The sequence below is a fragment of the Phycomyces blakesleeanus genome (assembly GCF_001638985.1).
Source record: "Phycomyces blakesleeanus NRRL 1555(-) unplaced genomic scaffold PHYBLscaffold_12, whole genome shotgun sequence".
In the NCBI taxonomy this organism is placed as follows: domain Eukaryota; kingdom Fungi; phylum Mucoromycota; class Mucoromycetes; order Mucorales; family Phycomycetaceae; genus Phycomyces; species Phycomyces blakesleeanus.
In genome coordinates this window covers 81,858-101,486 of record NW_017265145.1, presented here as the reverse complement: position 1 = coordinate 101,486, position 19,629 = coordinate 81,858, and the positions used below count along the sequence as shown (strand labels likewise).

The 19,629-nt window shown below is 35.8% G+C and overlaps 6 protein-coding genes and 1 non-coding gene across 7 annotated transcripts; 6 read left to right on the top strand and 1 right to left on the bottom strand.

Annotated features, from left to right (window-relative positions):
- Window positions 1-928: 928 nt before the first annotated feature.
- On the top strand, window positions 929-2,391 carry PHYBLDRAFT_145997 (hypothetical protein; the record flags this gene model as incomplete). The annotated part of the gene is made up of 3 exons (XM_018431578.1): window positions 929-1,046; window positions 1,079-1,918; window positions 1,982-2,391. 3 exons carry the CDS (start codon window positions 929-931, stop codon window positions 2,389-2,391), a joined length of 1,368 nt encoding a protein of 455 aa, XP_018290721.1.
- Window positions 2,392-3,345: 954 nt separating this feature from the next.
- PHYBLDRAFT_168945 (hypothetical protein) lies at window positions 3,346-4,218 on the top strand (the record flags this gene model as incomplete). Its single annotated transcript, XM_018435973.1, has 2 exons — window positions 3,346-3,522; window positions 3,937-4,218. 2 exons carry the CDS (start codon window positions 3,346-3,348, stop codon window positions 4,216-4,218), a joined length of 459 nt encoding a protein of 152 aa, XP_018290720.1.
- A 1,035-nt stretch (window positions 4,219-5,253) lies between these two features.
- PHYBLDRAFT_73087 (hypothetical protein) lies at window positions 5,254-8,706 on the bottom strand (the record flags this gene model as incomplete). The annotated part of the gene is made up of 6 exons (XM_018442777.1): window positions 5,254-6,800; window positions 7,035-7,406; window positions 7,974-8,052; window positions 8,186-8,326; window positions 8,378-8,529; window positions 8,688-8,706. 6 exons carry the CDS (start codon window positions 8,704-8,706, stop codon window positions 5,254-5,256), a joined length of 2,310 nt encoding a protein of 769 aa, XP_018290719.1.
- Window positions 8,707-8,860: 154 nt separating this feature from the next.
- PHYBLDRAFT_145994 (hypothetical protein) lies at window positions 8,861-10,073 on the top strand (the record flags this gene model as incomplete). The annotated part of the gene is made up of 5 exons (XM_018431577.1): window positions 8,861-8,997; window positions 9,052-9,063; window positions 9,128-9,170; window positions 9,258-9,427; window positions 9,488-10,073. The coding sequence occupies 5 exons, from the start codon at window positions 8,861-8,863 to the stop codon at window positions 10,071-10,073; spliced, it is 948 nt and encodes a 315-aa protein (XP_018290718.1).
- A 29-nt stretch (window positions 10,074-10,102) lies between these two features.
- Window positions 10,103-10,927, top strand: PHYBLDRAFT_145993 (hypothetical protein; the record flags this gene model as incomplete). Its single annotated transcript, XM_018431576.1, has 2 exons — window positions 10,103-10,782; window positions 10,846-10,927. The coding sequence occupies 2 exons, from the start codon at window positions 10,103-10,105 to the stop codon at window positions 10,925-10,927; spliced, it is 762 nt and encodes a 253-aa protein (XP_018290717.1).
- A 24-nt stretch (window positions 10,928-10,951) lies between these two features.
- Window positions 10,952-11,794, top strand: PHYBLDRAFT_145992 (hypothetical protein; the record flags this gene model as incomplete). Its single annotated transcript, XM_018431575.1, has 2 exons — window positions 10,952-11,367; window positions 11,497-11,794. The coding sequence occupies 2 exons, from the start codon at window positions 10,952-10,954 to the stop codon at window positions 11,792-11,794; spliced, it is 714 nt and encodes a 237-aa protein (XP_018290716.1).
- Window positions 11,795-15,908: 4,114 nt separating this feature from the next.
- Window positions 15,909-15,980, top strand: PHYBLDRAFT_t153. The gene has a single exon. It is a non-coding gene; the product is annotated as a tRNA-Ala (tRNA).
- Window positions 15,981-19,629: the final 3,649 nt, after the last annotated feature.

Sequence of the window (19,629 nt, the reverse complement as noted above, 5' to 3'; positions counted from 1 at the left end):
GGCCAATTTGCAAATCGGCAACATGCAGGGATTACCAACTGAGCTTACCTCATTCCTGACGACATTGCAGGCACAAATCATGAATGTGCAAAACAGAACCGACCAGTTGGAGCGACTTGCAGCAGAGAATGCAAGACTAACCACTGAATTAGACCATGCTAGAACAACAATTGCTAATCTGCAGAAGCAATTAGGATCTCAGAGTGCACCTGAAAAAAACTTTTCAGAAATTTCACTTTCGAACTCAGCCGGCGCGGTAGATCCTCATATCAACAACAAAGAATCAGGTCTGGAAGCCTCCACTTGGGCTAGTAAAGCCAGTGTTTCTCTTCCTGCAATTGCACCAAAAGTGCCTACTGTTCCCTCTGCTCGCCAAATTGCAGCTTCTGTCCGTATGTTTGCTCTTCCCTCTGGTCCTTCGGGTTATGAATATGTTTATATTCCAAGATCAAGACGCCTTAAGCACAAAGAAGTCCGTTCCTCTCTCTGCACTCTTGGTGTGGATTCTTCTCGACTTTTGGACATTAACTTCCCAGCCAGAGGTGTCATTGGCATCCTTGTTCATGTCCAGTATGCTGATACATTTAAGGCCAAACTGACAACTGCTTCTGTTGAGATTTTGGACGCATTTGATCCACTTGACCCTGATAATGTTGCTGATCCTAAGTATGCATCTCTGTCCACTCATGAACTTGCCAACACTGCTGCCATGCTTCACCATGATAGATGTCTCCAAGCCCTTCAGTTCTTGCGCCCACACATTGCTATTCCAGTTGGTCACTTCTTTTGTGAGGAAGGGTGGATCAGTGAAGATGAAATACCAACACGTACTACTCTTACCAATGTCACTGGCAGGTCTTTGTTCAAACGTCAGTGCAGCTCATCAGTTACTATGTCTGAATGAGTAATCTCAATATCGGATTATGGAATGCCAATGGCCTGCAACCCAGAGCCATTCAAGATACCCTTCAACACTATCAATCCTTACATATGCTCTTCATTACAGAAACATAACTCCTTTCCCCCTCACGTCTTCCCACATCATGGTCACAAATTCACCTATATGGTTCTCCCGTAGCTGGCACCTATAGGGGCTCTATGGGTGTTTCTGTTCTCATCTCATCTCACTGTCCTTATGCTGTCACTCAAATACCTATGCCCTCAAAATATGCTCTGGCTGTCAAAATTGGCTCACTCAGAATTGTATGCTTATATCTTCCACCAAATATGCCCACTCATGATGTCCTACATATACTCTCTTCCATACCTTTAACACATGATACCATTCTTTGTGGTGACTTCAATGCAAGACTTGGCTCTGTTACTGGTGACTATGCATCAAATTCTCATGGACTGGCACTATGTTCTTGGATAGAAGAGAGATCTCTATCAGTTGTAAATGCAGATCTTGCACTGTGCATACCAACATATATTTCTTTCCGCAACAACTATGAAATCAGCAGTATTATTGACCTCTTTATAACTAATATGCCACTCATCAATCCTTCTCTTCATATTGCTACTGACTTGTCCCTTGGATCAGATCATCGCCTTTTATCACTTTCCTTTACCTATGACCTACAGCACTCTACCAATATGCCACCACCATTACGCATGACATGGAACCTCTCACGCCTCAATGAACCTGATGTCCATGCTCTTTATGCTCATATCTTCACTCAAAACTCAACCTCCCTCCTTTCCACCTTGCAAGAAATTGTATTGAATCCGCCACTCACCAAACCTGACATAGATGCTATAACTGATGAGTTCAATTCACTCATTTACAACTCACTAAATAGCTCAATTGGACATCGACCCTCTCGCCCCAACCATTGGAAATCCTTCTGGAATGTGGCATTACAAACAGCAGCAGATCATCGTAACAAATGTTATAAAAAATGGCGCCTAGCAATAGGTATTGACATAGTTGTTTGGTGGACTAAACACAAGCATGCACAGGCTGAATTCTGATCCCAAGTTCAGCAAGCCAAACGCCAGTCTTGGCATGTGTTTTGTCAGTCTATAGAACGTGATTTCAGCAAAGCAACGTCAAAAATAAAACAGTTAAAACGCCGTAGACAGCCACAACATACCTTCCAGCATGACGATGGACCAGCCGTAGCAGCAGCAACAATGTGTGACCATTTAGCAACAGTATATAGTGGACATATACTTCCAGCAACCCGACCACCAGCACCAACAACGACTTATAACAGTGTGCCTTTTGCCTCTGATGACTCTCCATTTAACTCATCAATTGTGGAGGAATTCATGCAATTTATGCCTAACCGCAAGGCACCAGGGCCTGATCATATCAGAGCTGAAATGCTAAAGCCCATTTGGTCTCACATCTCATCTCTCCTTGCCTCTCTTTTCACCATCTGCTGACAATGGTCATACACTCCTTCTCTCTGGCACCAAGCCCAAGTATTTCCTATATTTAAAAAGGGTAACCCTCTGGATGCTGCAAACTACTGTCCCATCTCTCTTACTTCTGTGGTGTGCAAGTTGTTTGAGATGTGCATAGCTCCTGAGTTGCATAAATTCTCTCCTCCTCTGGATGTTGCCCAAGGTGGATTTCGTTCTTGCCATGGTGCTCTTGACCAAGCTCTCTGTCTGCATGACCTGATGAAAGCTCATTTTCATTGTCATCACCACTATCCAATTATTGCTTTCTTGGATATTAAAGCTGCCTATGACACTGTGGATAGACGTGTCATTTGGAATGCCCTTGTCAGACGATCCATATCACCTGCTCTTCTTGGACTTTTGGTCAACATGTTTGATGATGTGTCTATCTCTGTTCTTCTTGGCAATTTCTCCTCACATTCATTTTCACCAAAAACAGGTGTGCTTCAAGGTCCAGTCCTCAGTCCTCATCTATACTCTATTTACATCAACTCCCTGCCAGCTCTTCTTCGCACAGTTGCATCTCCTCTCACTTCTACCTATGTACCATCATCGTCTCCCTCCTCATTGGATGCATATCAGTCTCTTCTTACTCCTCCAGATATGGATGGCTACCAGCATGCAGTCTCATTAACGCCAATAAATACACTTCTTTTTGCTGATGATGTGGCAATATTTGGCTCTGCTCATGACATTCAGGCTATGCTCCATTTGGCTGCCCAACACTCATTTACTCTTGGTTTTCCTTGGAGTCCATCTAAATGTGCTATCATTTACCCTCCTTCTCGTTCTACAAACCATCCAGATCTATCTCTATATAATGAGATTCTTCCTGCAGTAGAGGAATTTATATATCTTGGTTTTCCCTTTCGCAATAAAGGTATTCATGGGCCTTCTATTGTCACTCATTGTCGTTCTGGAGCCCTGGCAACCATGGCAACGCTGAATGCAGTTGGAGCATGCCAGACTGGATTCTCTCTGCTTCTCAGCTCTCGTCTGTATAGGATTTTTATCAGACCAAAATTTGAATATGGATTGGCTATTCTCCCTCTGAAAAGAACTGATACTATCCAGCTTGAGAAGATCCGTGATAAATGTTTGCACATGATGGTTAGTGGGTACCAAACCTCATCTACCACTGTTCTCAAGCGTATGTATCTCCTTCCTAGTATGAGTTTTTGAGCTGATGTGCTGATAACCAAGTTTTGTATCCATGCTCACTACCTTCCCTCTGGCTGCCTCTTGTCTCTCCTTCATCGTCATTACTCTCAGTCTTCATCACTTGTCACTCTTTATCATAATACTCTCCTTCAAAGCATCCCTATTGACTTAAATGTTCATAGTAGCAAAGCCCTGAAACGTCATTTTGAGACCTTCCAACAATTCAAAACTGATGAGCTCTGATTGTCTTCAAACCAAGTCTTATTCTTAGCATGCCGCCCTCTTTTGGTAGTAGATCCTATTCTGTTCTTGTCTGCAACTAGGGTGGAATGTAGCCACCTTGTTTACTGGAGAATGGGTTAGTTGCCTGGCACTTCTAAGAATTGTCCTTGTGGTACTGACCATATCTCACGTCGCCATCTTGCTGTCTGCTCTTTGGTTCCTGCCCATTTGTTGGTCTGTCTTCCTATTCCATCTGATCAAAACTGTAATCCAATTGATTTTGCTATAACTGCTCTCCCAAATTCTAGTCAGGCTCCATGCCCCTCTTATTGGGTAGCACTGCTTACTATTCTCTGGCATTTTGACAAGCTTTGTAATCCTGATGGTGATTACACTCATAAAACTCACTTTGGTACTCTTTAAGCTGGACTTAGCTAGTTTCCTTTTTTCTTCTTTTTCATTTTCATTTTCATTTTTTTGTCTTTTTTCTTTTCTATCTAATTTTCTTTCACTTTTTGTCTTTTCACACATAAACGGCTGCTTGCTTGAACTCCTATCTCCTTGCTTTCACTGTTACAGCATTTTTACACAGCTGCAAAGTGGAGAATAGGGTACAGCTTTCAGCTTATTAGTGTTAGTTCTCTTCTTCTCTTTCTATTTTTTGTCTTTTTATGATCCTTTCGGACTTTTTTTGCTTTTTCTTTTGTACTTGAGATGTTATATGATCTATAGATTGCCAGCAACATATCTCTCTAATAAAACATAATCTTTAACCTGAGCCAAGAAGGCGTAGTTACTTGCTTAGTAAAGTAGGTAGAGCTTTGTACTTCCAATGGAAAGATCGCAGGTTCAACCCCCAGAAGCTACCCATTTATCTGGGTTTGTATATCTGGTTCCCTCCTTTGCCCTTGCTGTCATGGTGTTGCGTCATAGGCGCTAATGCCTGAGTGCAGCCGCCGTCCTACTGTCCTTCCTGTCTCCGCAAGCCATTGGTTCTTCTGTCTTCTGTCCCATTGAGTTTTGCCACCATTCTTGTCTGGTATTGGTGTCCTTTGCTGACTGCAATTCACGATGCCTGTAATGGGCTTAATGAAGCATGTTCTCTTCCTATTTAAGACTTTGTCAAAAAATTAGCTTACAGTCAACAATAATTTCTTCTTCTATCATTTCGCTTCATATAATAGCTTTCTCAATTATGTTCTGATCACAGCTATCACCATGAATGAAATCTGATATCAAATTAGGAAATTGAAAACGCATCTGTTATCTTATTGGCTTACTAAATATATTGCTCGTGTAATTTCCTTTTATACTTATAAATCAAAACTTGTGTTCTTTATAAGGGAATGCTTGCAGTACAGACATCTACAAATGTATTTCTAGTGTAACAGAAGAGAACTAAAAAATGACTTAAAGAAATTGGAATGTTTTATTGAGATAAAAAAAAGATATAAAAAATTAATAAAAGGAATAAAGGAAGGACCAGTATGAACCAAATTTGTTGAGATTAACAACATATTTACAGCCAACTTTCAGATGCATGTCTAATAGACAAACAACCTTCAATTCATCTAGTGGCGTGTATATATCATCAGCATATTTGAGTGCTAGACGATAAATGTTGTTAACAGCATGTGCGGATAGATATTTGATATACAAATGGTATCCTTTAGAAAAAAGCACTATTCCAATGATAATATATCTATTGCTTTGTCTAAATAGAGCAAATGTATTGTCTTTTAATATCCTTCCAGAGGTCAAACCTGTACTGTTGTTGTCTGCAAATTCTCTGGACCCACCAAGCAAAGTTTCATGGAATTTCCTATCAGAGTTTTGTTGCATGTATTCTGCAATAGCTTTTCCACAGGTTTCCCTTAAACCATTCTTGCCTATCCATGAACCACCATCAATAATATGTCTTGTCATATATTGTTTACCAAATTTGAGACATATATCTTTCAATGTGTTCATACGGTTTGTATGAAACAAGTGTTCACAAATGTGCTTGTTGAACTGCTCTCCCTTTTCGGTCTTGTAGTTAAGAGCAGGCCTGAATCTTCGTAAATCTTCAGGTAGATGGGTCAACAGATGGACTTTTGGCTTGGACATATAGAATGCATGTTTTTTAGGTTTACAGTTAGTGTCGTATTTGTGTAGGGCTTCAATTAGACTTCTAATGGCAGAGTCTACTTCACTGATATATGTCTCGTATTGATTGTCAATAGATCGAACAAATACTAGAGAGCATAGACAGTCAAGACGAACAAAGAGGGGAGTGATTTCCTGTAATACTTCTGTATCTGCAAACTTTATGGCCAGGATTACCAGAAGTATTTGAATTAGTACCTTGAAGACTCTACCAAGAAATGAACCAGCATGGGTGAGAGACCTTGTAAACGCTCTTGATATGCCTCTGGAATTTTTGTAGTCTTTAACGTAATCAAACAGTTCTTCTAGTTCTTTTTTGTTTTTGTTCAAAACAACTTTAACCAGACTGGTGATAAGATACTTTGGAATGCCAAGGAGAATGTAGTGCAATATTTCAGCAGGAGTGTCTTTTGACTGGTCATATGCTTTAAGTTTTAGTAGTTTGTCTATTGACTTGTTTTTAAAACTTAACTCTTCTGCTGTGTTTTTGTCATCAAAGTAAGGAATATCAGGAATCACTGTATCTCTGTCTGGTGTAGAAGCGGCCTGGATATAATGATTCTTGGTTCTTGTTGGATGTCTGTTAGTATAGTATTCAACTTCGTTTAACTTAGGGATTTGACTTTGCAATTTAATGTAACACTTTCTACAAGGGTAAGTTGAGTTGGACACACCTAAACAGCAAAGCTCTAAGTGACAAGGTGTATCTGCCTCAATCCAAAGTAAAGCAGATACCACAAGAACATATACATTATCTTCTGCAGAGAACATTACCACACTGTTTTCTAGCATCTTTAAATCATCAACAATTTCAGGTAACAACGAGGCAGCATTTGTACCTTTCTTCTTTGGAATTGCTGATATAAATAAGATATTTTCTGTGGAGCACCTTTCTTCAAAAGAGAGGGCCACACATTTCATCAACTAGCTCTTGTATGGATTAAATTGCTTAGAGGTGTTTCCAGAAGTATCATCTGAGAAAAGAATTACATATGCAATCTTTATCTTGTAATATTTTCTTTGGTTGTTTTCTTGGTCAGTTCCGTTGCATATAAGCCTCTTCAGAAAATGTTCTTCTTCAAGTAATTTACAATTAGTTGGAATGAGCAAGATAATTGTGTCAGGAGAGATGCTGCAACATAAGGAGGTGTTTAATGGAGTTGTGTTGACAGAGAGAAATGATTCAATATTTATGTCAGTATGATTGATTTTGATGCCAATGCTACAACCATCTTTTGGAGTTTGAACAATATATCTACAAGAGAAAACATTAGATGTATTCATTGTATGGAAAGATTCCACCAGAAAGCAAATGTTAGGTGAGCAATCTTTTAACAGAACAATGTCACCAGACCAGAAATCAACATTGTTGTGGGTAAACATGGGCTGTTGGAAGTATGAATTTGTTCTCCATTTTTCTCCTTGTTGAAGATAGACAGATTGGTTTGGTGTGCGATCAGGAACTACGCCAAAAAAATAGGAGTTTTAGAGGTGATTTCACAGGTGGTTCCGGAGGGGAAGCCAGGGCGCGTTTTGTGTCCTCCCCCCTTTTTTCCAACCCTGAGTTCATGTGCATTTTAATACATCTCCGCTTACCGGTAGTTTTAAGATTCTATTAATATATTGATAACCTTTTCTTTTGCTAATATTTGTCTTTCTATTGGACAAAACTGCTTTAAGTATAGTTGAAATATTATATGTCATTGGTTACTACTAATTCATTAATCTTTTAATTTAGATTCTTTTAAATATTTCTTGCTTAATCATTGTTTTTATTGAATAAGACATAATTGCACTGTAGTGTATTTTATACAAATACATTTTTATTGGTTTCTCAAATGAATATTTTTTTTATTTATCTTTTTATTGGTTATTACACTACACAATTACATTTTATATATCACTTTTATTGGCTGTTATGATAGACATTACATTTTATACATCATTTTTATTGGTTATAAACAGTCAGATACATCATATACTTCCAATATTAAATATACTACTTTACACTGCAGTGGATAGTTACTTACAATTGCCTCCTTTGACGGTCTTTCCAAAGATGACTGACTCTTGCAATGAATGCCCAATTTTGATGGCATCTGGTGAAATCTATACCAACCCTCTTAAGCATGTTTGCATGTTTATTGCAAATCATTGTTCGATCACATGAAGATATGGACCCCCAACTAGGATGAGGGCCAAGAGCTCGTACAGAAGGAAGGGCGGCTAACTCGTTACATACAAGTTTCATACAGGTCCTGAGTGTTGCTTTTTTGGATGCTGTAACCTTGATTCCAAGATGTTGACTCATCATTTGATAAACATGTTCTAAAGTGACATTATGAATGTTGATCACAGATTTGAAAATAAACCCACTTGAAGTCTATTGAAGTTAAAGTTAGTTTTCAGCAATACTGTTTTGAGTTGAACTTACATTAATAAATAAAGAGAGATTTTGCTTTGGAGATTCTTTGATCATTATTTCATTTCCAAGGCTGTTAATATCCATCTTCATTTGTTTTTGATTGGCACATAAGACAGATAACTGAAGCTGAATGGCTAGGAGTAAAGATATGATGATGTTATCTGTATCATTCATATTACAAATATTGTTTACCTGAGAAAAAAGATGTTGTTGTGAAAATAAGATATAAAGAAAAAAATTTCAATTATCTATTATTGGTTTCATAGCAATATAGATTGAATCTATTGGGTTGGTTTCAGTGAATATCAATTTTGCTTACTGTGCTTACATGACGACATGATATATATATGTTTTACTTTTTTCTTTTGAGCTTATATTCAAGTTACTGCAACATTATTGTCTTCAAGTTAATCATTATAAAAGAGTTCAGACTTGAAAGTGAATATCTCTATTCTTACCTATACTTCAAAAGAATAAATTCAACTTAACAAAATGTCTACAATCACAAAGCTTTCCCACCACGAGTGCAGTATCTGCCACAAATGCTACACAAACAAGAAACTTGTAGCCAAGTGTGAAGTTCAGTGCCTAGAAAAAGTTTATAAAGAGATAAATAACATCCAAAGTTCGTAAGTTGCTTCTGTTTCTGAGCAGAGTAATCTTATCTTGAATTTTGCATCTAGCTCAACCTTGGAGTAAGTCTACAAATTATAATGATGCAACTAAATAAAATATATTAATTCTTTAATAATTAAACAGAGAAAGCACCAACATGAGCATTGACAAGAATATTACTCCTTCCGTTATCAACGAAATGGATGAGCCCATGATAAGAAAGATAAATATACAAATGCATCCAATGTACTAATTATTGTTTATCTTATTAAAGTATGATATTGAATATGAGAATTCTATGGAAAATGATTTGGCAATCATGGATGTTACTGAAAATGCTATTGACAATACTCCTTCTCAGTTGGTCTATGACTTTAGTGCTCCTGTTCCTGTTTCTGGCTATGACAATGCAAAGAATCTCAAGCTTATGAAGATTATCAAGGAGTTTGGCATTTCCCAGAAGGCCCACATTAGTCTGGCATAATACTTTAATGATATTCTCAGTACGTCAAACAAGATTTTGTACAGAGCTTGCTCTTCTTATCTTGGTACCAAGCTTCTTTCTCGATTTCTTGGTGTCCATGAGGAGACATACCACGTTTGTTGCAATGGGTGTATGCTGTACAACAACAATCAGCAAACGGAGTGCCCGCATTGTGACGAAGCCCATTACAAGACCAGCGAGAGAAGTCAAGATGCTGGTGAGAATCCAATTCCTGCCAGCACAATGATACCTCTTCCTCTGGGTAGACAGCTTGCAGCTGCTTTGGCCAACGACTGCACCAGAAAAGAGATGCTGTATTGCCACCATCATACGCAGAAGGCTGATAGCAACATTTCTGATGTCTTTGACAAACAGGCATATCAGTCAAAGAAACATCTTTTCTCGGGTGAAAACAACATCATCATTTTGCTGTCTGTTGATGGGTTTGCTCCCCATTGTGTTCTGGGTTTGGTAACCATTGTCCACGTTACTACCCTCAACCTTCCCCCAATGATCTGCTACGAGCACAGCCATATGATCCAAGTCACAATCATCCCTGGTCCCAAAGCACCCGCAACTTCTGGTCATGCCTGGAGCCTGTTCTGAAAGAACTTTGGGTTCTCCAAGCCGGTGAAATGGTTGTGAAGACACCATCTGGAGATATTAGTATAAAAGTCCATGTACTAATGACAACTGGCAACATCCCAGCTCTGGGAAAGATAGCTTGTCATGTGGACCATATGAGTAAGGATGGCTGCTGCATCTGCCACATTGTGGGTCAATCTCCTGGTCATGGCCAATATTTCCATAAGTTATCTTCCATTACCATGCACACACCAGAAAGTTTCAAGCACTTTGATGAGGTGGCCTCATCTAGCAAAAAAGGGTTAACTGGCCAATCTTCCTTCTTCTTACTGGATTCCTTCTCTGGTCCATTCTTCTTTGCATTGGATGAAATGCACGGCATTTGTCACGGCATTGGCAAACAGGTCTGGGGGCTCGTGTGCGGCATGTATGGAAAAGATCATCCTCTTTCTCTCTCTCTTGCTGCTCAGAAAGAAATTGGTACTGCCACGGTGTCAAACAGAAGAAGTATTCTAACATCTTTCTACAGTGCATGGATCAACATCGCAACAAGATCAGAGTACTTTTGGGCTGTGGACTGGGCTGACTTCATCTTGTTTGTTATCCCTATGCTTGTGACAGAGCGTGTCCATGACCAAGCTGCCCATAAGACATTGCTTGATCTGGTGCAGACATGCAACCTACTCATGAGCCGGAAGTTATCAGCAGAAAAGAAAACCTTGATTAAAATGTAAGTTTTAATTATAATTAATATAATTATTTTATAACTTGTGTTAACTTATATTTTTTTTAGAAATCTCATTGCATGGAATACGTATTTGGAAGCCTTACTAGCTAAAGAAGAGGTCCAGCTCAAGATCTTTACGATCAATTAGCACCTTCTGCAGCACTATCCCACAATGATAGAAGTGTATGGTCCCCCCAGAGCATATAGTGCACGATCTGTCGATAGGGCAATTATGAAATACTCGCAAGCAATAAAGAGTAATTTGGCAATTGGAATCAACACTGGCAACATCATGTTTGGCTTGACACAGATTCGACAGATGAGAGTTGAAAATTCAACAATGACAACAGCAACAGTAACAGCAACAACTCTTCTTCAGTATGATAATCCCTCTGCTGGTTGGCCAATTGACCAAGAAGGTAGTAATGTTGGTACTGATTCTGACATTGAGTTCTGGGGGCCTTTGAAGAACAGAATGATTGTTGATAGTTTTGGAGGCATTTCTTGTTTTCTAGAGCTTCTTCAAAAGTTCTACGAATCAAAGGGAAAAGAGTGTAGTATGATTGAAGCAGCCATTAAAACAAAACTGTAAGGCATTTGTAAATGGTTGTGTTATTGACTCTGCACTCGACCATAATTGTATAAGAGAGGCATATAATGTCAGACTTCAGATTCAGATTGATGAGAACCACAACATTGGCCCAAGATACTCTCCAGTCTACAAGATTTCTTTGGGAAGGTTGTCATTGTCTTTGAGCACAAGCTCAACAATAAGAGGTGGTCGCTTGTCCTTGTCAATGTTTATGCAGTTCGTTTGGTAAATAGTATACCAGCAATCAACAATGGGCAAATGAAGCCAATAGTAGTTCACCTGGCAGATGTCACACAATTAGTTGGTTTGGTGAAGTTGAACACAACTATAAACACAATAACAATAACAGCAACAGCATATGTAGTGTGGCCAGATCTTAACCATGGCCCAAAACTGTCACTTGGTTCTCTTGCAGACTTATAATATTCTTTTCTTATAATACATTTTTTTTTCAAATTGTCTTAACATATTTTATCCTCCCAGCAAAAAGTTTAAATATTTTTCTCTCTTTTATCTCTGACTTTTAATAGTTATCAATTGCAATCTATATTTACTAAAAATGTAAAATCTGTATTTAAAATGTATTTTTGTCTATCAGGAGATTTAATTTTAGGTGGTCAATCTGCTTTTTGTCAACCTTTTCAAAAAACAGACATTTTCTTGTTTTATTTTGAATTTTTGATGACTTTTTAATTATTATAGACCAAAAACAAAGTCACAAATGCAAAAAACCGCCCCTATTTGTCATAGTGTCACAGTCACAATGTATCACATAAAAGTATATCACACTTTTTCTTTTTGTGTTCCTAAAATTCAGTATACAATTATATTCATTTAGCTCACATATTTTAAAAATTTGACATCATAAATTCCAATTGAATTCATGCTGAATTTTATTCATTCTGACAGTATTTGATCAAGATTTAGTATGCTAAATTGGCCCTTCTTTTGCAGTGTAAACTTTGTCAGAGAGATATAGAGCTAATTTAGTAGAGAGTTCTAAAGCTCTAGTATAAAAAAAAAAGAATAGCTAAAAGCTGAAGAAATACAATTTATGACTTGATATTATAATTGTAATATCAACACTAATTAAGCAGTAAATACATTTTAAGAGCCAAATATAGTAAAAGAAAAAGTTTTAAAAAACTAAAACATAATGACAAGAGCAGATTGTGTTTTTTTTAAAAATATGATACTTTTTATTTATGAATAAAAGACAACTTATATATAGTCTCAAAAGTTTCTATATGTTTCTATTTTCAAATTTATTATTTTCTATTGTTTCATATCTAAAAGATCACAATATTATTATTTCAGTAAAAAATTTTCTTTTAAAAAAGATTTTTTTATTTAAATCTTTGCTTTAAATTAGGTTTAATTTAATATAATATTTAAAGAAAGAAAGACATAATACTTTTATTATTATTTTTATGATTCAATAGCTTAAAAAATCTTATATTTCTATTTAGATAATAATAAGTTTAGAAGTTATATAGATAACTCACATATAATATAGCATATTGTAAACAAAATCTATAAATAATAAATTATAGAATTTAATTATTTCATTATATAGAATATTTTGTACTACTACATATACGTAAAAATCTAATTCTCTAGTGATATTAGAAATAATAATTAAATTAATATTTTTATAGAAAACACATTATATCAAATAAGATCTTAAGATAAATATTTAAAATAATTAGTATAGGTATCAATAGAAATTTATTTATATTAAAGGTATCTTTTATCTGCTATATTATTTTGTTTGTTTAATTATACTTCTTTAAATATACTTATTTATTATCTAGTATACATTTTTGCTAGTTTTTATATTGTCCAAATATTGCTTTTATTCTTTTTTACACTTTATTATTAACATGATATGTAATATATTAAATTTGTTGCAGACTATAACAGATCACTTAACAAATAAAATACAATGATAATTGAATAGAATAGAAGACAAATATGACAAAATAAGGCAAACAGTAATATTTGACAGATAAGAAGGGATAGAACAACTAATAAAATTATTGATAAAAATGAAAGATAAAAAAAATATATGAAAAGAAAATGTCAAGAACAGAAAAATAATAACTAATAAGAAGATTAAAATCAGTAAACAGTCTTACTAAAACTAAGAAATCAATATATTATGTTAAAAAATGGCATGAACTATAAAGAGAAGAAAACAAGAAAAAGATACTAAATTAAATAGAAAGATAATATTTTATTGAATAAAACTATATCTTTTTTATAGACAAAGAGATTTAAAGCTGATAATAAAAGTTCAGAAAAATAAAGATAGTAAAAACAGAATGATGAATAATCAATATGGTAAGGATAAAATATATAAATGAAGATACAGTAAAAATATAATAATAAAAGTACTGATGTTACACAGAGATGTCGGCAAAATAAATTGTATATATTGTAGAAGAGGAATGTTACTAGCATAGATGACCATGATTTCAAATGAGTACAATATAAACAAATATGTTAATAAGAGAAAAGGGAAAAGTAATATGTATAGAAGGAACAGAGAATGGAAATGAGATTTTTCCTGTGCACGGAAAATCTCATCTTATCACTGAGGGCACAGCACCACATAAACAAACCATTGCTGTCAGCCTTTTGTAACTGGAACAACATGTCATAACAAACTGTCAGACAACCGTACCAAGCAGACTGATCTTTGGGTACCAGACATTACAACATGGTTATTTGTCCCTTTTTTATTGTACATGTGTAAGCATTATGCCGCGTAATGTATTAGGTTTGTTGTAGACTGTAACGGATCACTTGGCAAATAAAATACAATGACAATAGAATAGAGCAGAAGATGGATACAGCAAAAGGCGGCAAATAGCAATAGTTGACAGGTAAGAAAAGAGTGAACAACTGATAGAATCGCTGTTAAAATTGAGAGGGAGAGAAAGATATATGAAAAGAGAATGATGAAACAGAAAAGTAATAACCGACGAGGAGACCAAAACTGATAAATAATCTTCCTAAAACCAAGGAACCAATATGTTATGTTGCAAGATAGTATAGACCACAAAAAGAAGAAAACAAGAAAAAGATACTAAATTGGATCAAAAGATAAAGATTTATTGAATGAAATTATTTCTCTTTTATAGTTGATGAGCTTTAGAATTGATAATAGAAGTTTAGAAAAATAAAGATAGTAAAAATAGAATGATGAGTAATTGATACAGCAAAGATAAAATATATAAATAAAGATACAGTAAAAATATAATAATAAAAGTACTGGTGTTGCGCAGAGATGTTGGCAAGATGAATTATGTACATTGTAGAAGAGGAATGTTACTAACATGGGGGACCATGATTTTGAATGAGTACAATGTAGACAAATATGTTAACAAGAGAAAAGAAAAAGGTATTGTATGTAGAAAGAACAGGAAATGGAAACGAGATTTTTCCTGTGCACAGAAAAATTCTCCTCTTACCACCGAGGGCACAGCACTACATCAACAAACCGTTGACGTCAGCCTCTCATAACCGGGATGACATATCATAACAAACTGCTGGACAAACCCACCGAGCAGACTGACCTTCTAGTACCAGACACCACGACATGGCCAAAAGCCAGACCTCTCCACAACATATGTGACAATTATAACACGTATTAAGTTATGCTATGTGGTGCAACTGGTCAGAAATATAATATATATTATATGTATAGTTATATTTTTGTTATTTTGCTTAGAACAATCCAACAAGAAGGAATTTAGATAATAAATGGGACTTGAAATAGATGGAAACAGATATATGGACAACAGACAGATAGACAAACAGACAGGCAGACAAATGGACAGGCAGACAAATGGACAAATGGACAAATGGACAAGCAGACAAGCAGACAAACAGTGAGACAGTACTTGTAGATTCTAACAGTGTGCAACTTAGTATTTCCTGCAGGACAATAGCTCAAGCTTAGTGACAATGTTCAAAAGAAATATAGAGAGAAACTGAATGAATTTTATTGGGATAAAAACTTCTCTCTTATATACTAATTGACAACTGCGTACAAGGTGATAATCTAGATATATCTTATGCTAAATAATGATTATTTAGAAGAGTATACAGGTCTTCGGGCATAATCACAAAAAAAATCATCAAAAATAATCAAAAATAAAAATGATCAAACTACTAAAAAATATACGCTCTCGGGAAGCATACTAAAGAAGTAATATCAAGAAGTGTAAAGAAACAAGTGCAATGCAAAGGGAAGCAAGCTAAAAAGGAAATAAAAATTAAGGAAAAAATAGAAAAAAGGGGAAAAACATTTAAAGTCCAGCAGGAATTTAAATGTCGATAGCATGAAAAAAGGAAAAAGAGGGAGAGAGAAAATAAATCCAAGAAATCGGATTTTGTTGTGTCCAGAGATGGAGTCATGACTTTGCACTGTCCTAACTTAATAGTCTGTCCATAAGTTGACGTCACATCAAACAAATATATTTTTACTTTATGCTCCAAAAGTTTACAACACTTATGCCCCATATATAATGGGGATGTGATGTAGTGGTATCATATTCGCTTTGCATGCGAAAGGCCCCGGGTTCGAACCCCGGCGTCTCCATTTTGGCCTACACTGTCGCTTCTAATCTAGGCTGTCAGGCATTTTTTTTGAAGTTGTTGTTTTTGTTGTTTCTGATCTGGGTTGGTCTTCCTTTTACTATAACAAAGTCAAAAGGTCAAACCCACTGGGGATCAAGAAGTATATGTAAAATCAAAGAGAGAATAAAAGATATTTTTTATTAATATGAATTGAATTATCTTATATAGTTTTCTAGACTAATACTGTGTATTATCCGCAGTAGCTATTATATTATATTTAAATAGAAGAAGAGTTGTTATACTGTGGTTAATGCTCAGGAAGATGTTACTGCACATAAAGAGATACACACCCACTGAGATTTTTTTAAACTCAATGTCCAAGCTAGATTTAAAGTTGGCCTGACTAAAATTTTCTAAAGCGGAATATGAAGTGTCTGCTCGAATTTACTGTGAATGGAAAAAAGGATGGATACAAAAAATCTGAAAAATGGGGGGTCCAATAATTGCAATTATAGGGTTTCAAAAAATGTGTTTCAAAAAAAATGTTTCAAAAAAATGTTTTTATTTTGGTTTCAATAAAAAATAATACTAGGATTACGTGTTCTATATACTAGTAGCTAGTCTAGTGTAGCAGCCTCTCTTATGCAATAGATTGGGAGATAGACATGGTAAAAGTAAAGAAGAACGACTATTAAACAGAAACAAAATATTAGTGTTATGATCTTTGAAGTAAATAATATGATAAATTATCTTTTTATACTAGACAGACAGTGATATATGAGACTTACCTAAAGAGATGAGGGTAAAGTTTATAATAAAAGTAAAGGAAAAGACTGCTTGTTTAGTTATGTTAGGAGTAGATACCTTATAATATCACGACAGACAGCTTGGCATAGTTTGAAGTAACTTCCTAATACAATCTCATGTTGGAATCTCTATAGAATCTAATAAAAAATATATAGTAGGTATCTTCCACTCAATATTGAGGGTCCGGATATAGGTTACTACCAAAAATTAGAATCAAATAGCTATACTGTTTCCCGGAAAATTTTATAAACCCGACTGGACCAGAACTAGTCATTATACTTCATTAAAGGAGCCAATAAAAATCGTGAAATTTTTATGACTCTTTGTGTACCATGCATTATTACTCATATGTGTTTATGAGTACTATTGCATACAAATTATTAGATACTTTGTCAAGTTGTATGTAATTGACTCACAAAAGCTTGATTTCTTATAAAACAAGCATGTATTTAAAGAAAAGTATAAAATAAAATTGTTTTTGCCTATCATTTTCTTATTATTACTTCATTGTTTTTTTATTACAAAATGTCCAACTTCCCAATCCAAGCTGCTGAAGCTCAAAGAGAGACCAATACCATTAATGTTGTATCTCAAATGAAAGCACTCACAAGATGTGCAAATACTGCTAAGGCATATGACAATAGAAGGCAAAAATACTTGGTAAATTCTTAATATATCATACACTGACCCATATTTAATTTAAGTATTTTTTAAAATCCCAATTTTTTTCAATGAAAATATACAACTTCTTTACATCTTTTTATCATCTTAATGTATAGCTAGAGCTCTGAAATAATTATGAGTAATATATATTAGCTTTGTAAATAGGTATATGTAATTTATTAGAAAGTTTAATAGTGGGTATAGAATCTATTATTTTTTCTAAGTTCTTTGATTCGATTTGGTATTGATATACAATGTGTTTTCACTACTTTCTTTGGTATTTTTTTCCATTCTTCTTGAAGAGCTCTGGCCAACGAGTGTGAATTTGTTGGCTTTACCCTTCTATCTCTTAGCTGGCGTTCCAAGTATGCCCAAATGTTTTCTATTGGACTCAGATCAGGGCTGTTTGCTGGCCATGTCATCACTGGCAGATTCACCTCTTCTTTGTATTCTTTTGCCAAAATACCTTTATGGCAGGGTGCATTATCTTGGAAAATAAACTTGTCATCTTTTCTTTGCTTAAGGCATCAAAACCAGAGCATAAAATGAAGTTTTAAGAGTCTTATGTACTTCGTCTGATTTAGTGTACCATCAACAATTACAAGTTTTCCCACTCCACCAGCCCAAATGCACCCCCAGACCATCACTGAGCCTCCTCCGCCTTGTACTCTTGGATGTACATAGCCTCTTCTATATTTCTATGCTGGAGTGCGCCAAACACGCACATTTCCTGCCCTTGGACAAACCATGAATCTGGACTCATCACTTCAGATTACCCAATTCCACTGTTGATTGCGACAACGAGCATCTCTTGCAAACTTTAATCTGTTTTTTATGTGTCTTTCCTTTAGCAAAAGCTTCTTTGCAGCAACACAAGAGCGTAAACCAATCTTTTTTAAGGAATTACGAACAACATCTCTCTTGATGGGTACACTTGAAGATTCCTGAATTTCAGCTGTAATCATATCTAATGTTGCAGTTGGGTCATTGCTCGCAATATTGTCCAAAGCTCTCAAATCACAATCATTCAAGAGAACAGGTCTCTCTTCACGTTTTTTTTGGTAAGGGCAGTATCCGTTTTCTTCACTCTCTCAATGGTTGTTGTCACTGTTGTGTAGGGTAGCTCATACTTGCGTGCAATCTTAGCTATGGGAATTCTAAAGTAATAAGCACCCACAATCTTGTCTTTCATGTAATCTGAAAGTTTGGGACTCTTTTTACAAGATTGTTTAATGATTTTAGAAGACATGAGAAGATTTGATTGAGAAAAAGAATGAAAAAATAAATAAAAACAACAATGGGTGTTTTTTCTCAAAATTTCCTTTTTGGTAATATACGCAAACTTATTCAAGGTCAGTGTATACAAAATAAACTATTCATTAATCAATTATATTAACTTTATTTTCGCTTTAATTATAGGATTACTGTGCAAGAATCTGTCTGCCCTCTGGTACATTGGTTACTGAGACAAAATTGCTTGATTTTCTTTAGCAAGATGTTGTCCCATTTGAAAACAGACAAAGAGCAAGACGCAGCAAGTTTAGACCTGATGGCAGCCCTTACCCACTCAGTCCCTCTTCAATTGATCAATATGTTAAAGCAGTTGTTGATCTTCATGTCAATCAAAAGTCCTCCATGGTTGGCATCAGCCTGCAAGATTCTCGTGGAACTCTATTGAAGTTGTATTTGTGTTCCCTCAGACTTCAAGAGGCTGACAGACTTCGTCAATCATACAAAGACCATGGAGCTGGTACCTTGCAAGACGGATACACCCCCAAAGAAATGATTTGCGTATCAATGTACTACTTTGGCCAGGCAACTGAGAAGGCTATGTGTGACCGAGCTGCCTTTTTGATGCAGCACACCATGTTGTTGCATGGAGAAAGCACAAGAAGAATGGAGCTCCCGGATCTCTTTATGCTGGACTTCCAAGACGAAGGATATTCAGACTGCCCAGCATTGATCCTTCTTATGCGCAAGGGAAAGACCAACCATACTGGAAAGCTGGAGTATGCTGCTACCATCCACCACAAAGATCACAAGCAGTATGCTTTTGGAGCCTTGGCATTCTATTTCTTTTTTTGGTGGCATGTGTCGAACGAGCCTTTCCCAAGTTTTAAGGAAAACAAGAACTGGTTCGACTTGAAGGTGTTGAAGAGCAACAAGGGCACACTCAAGAATGAAATTGACTACAAGACCCA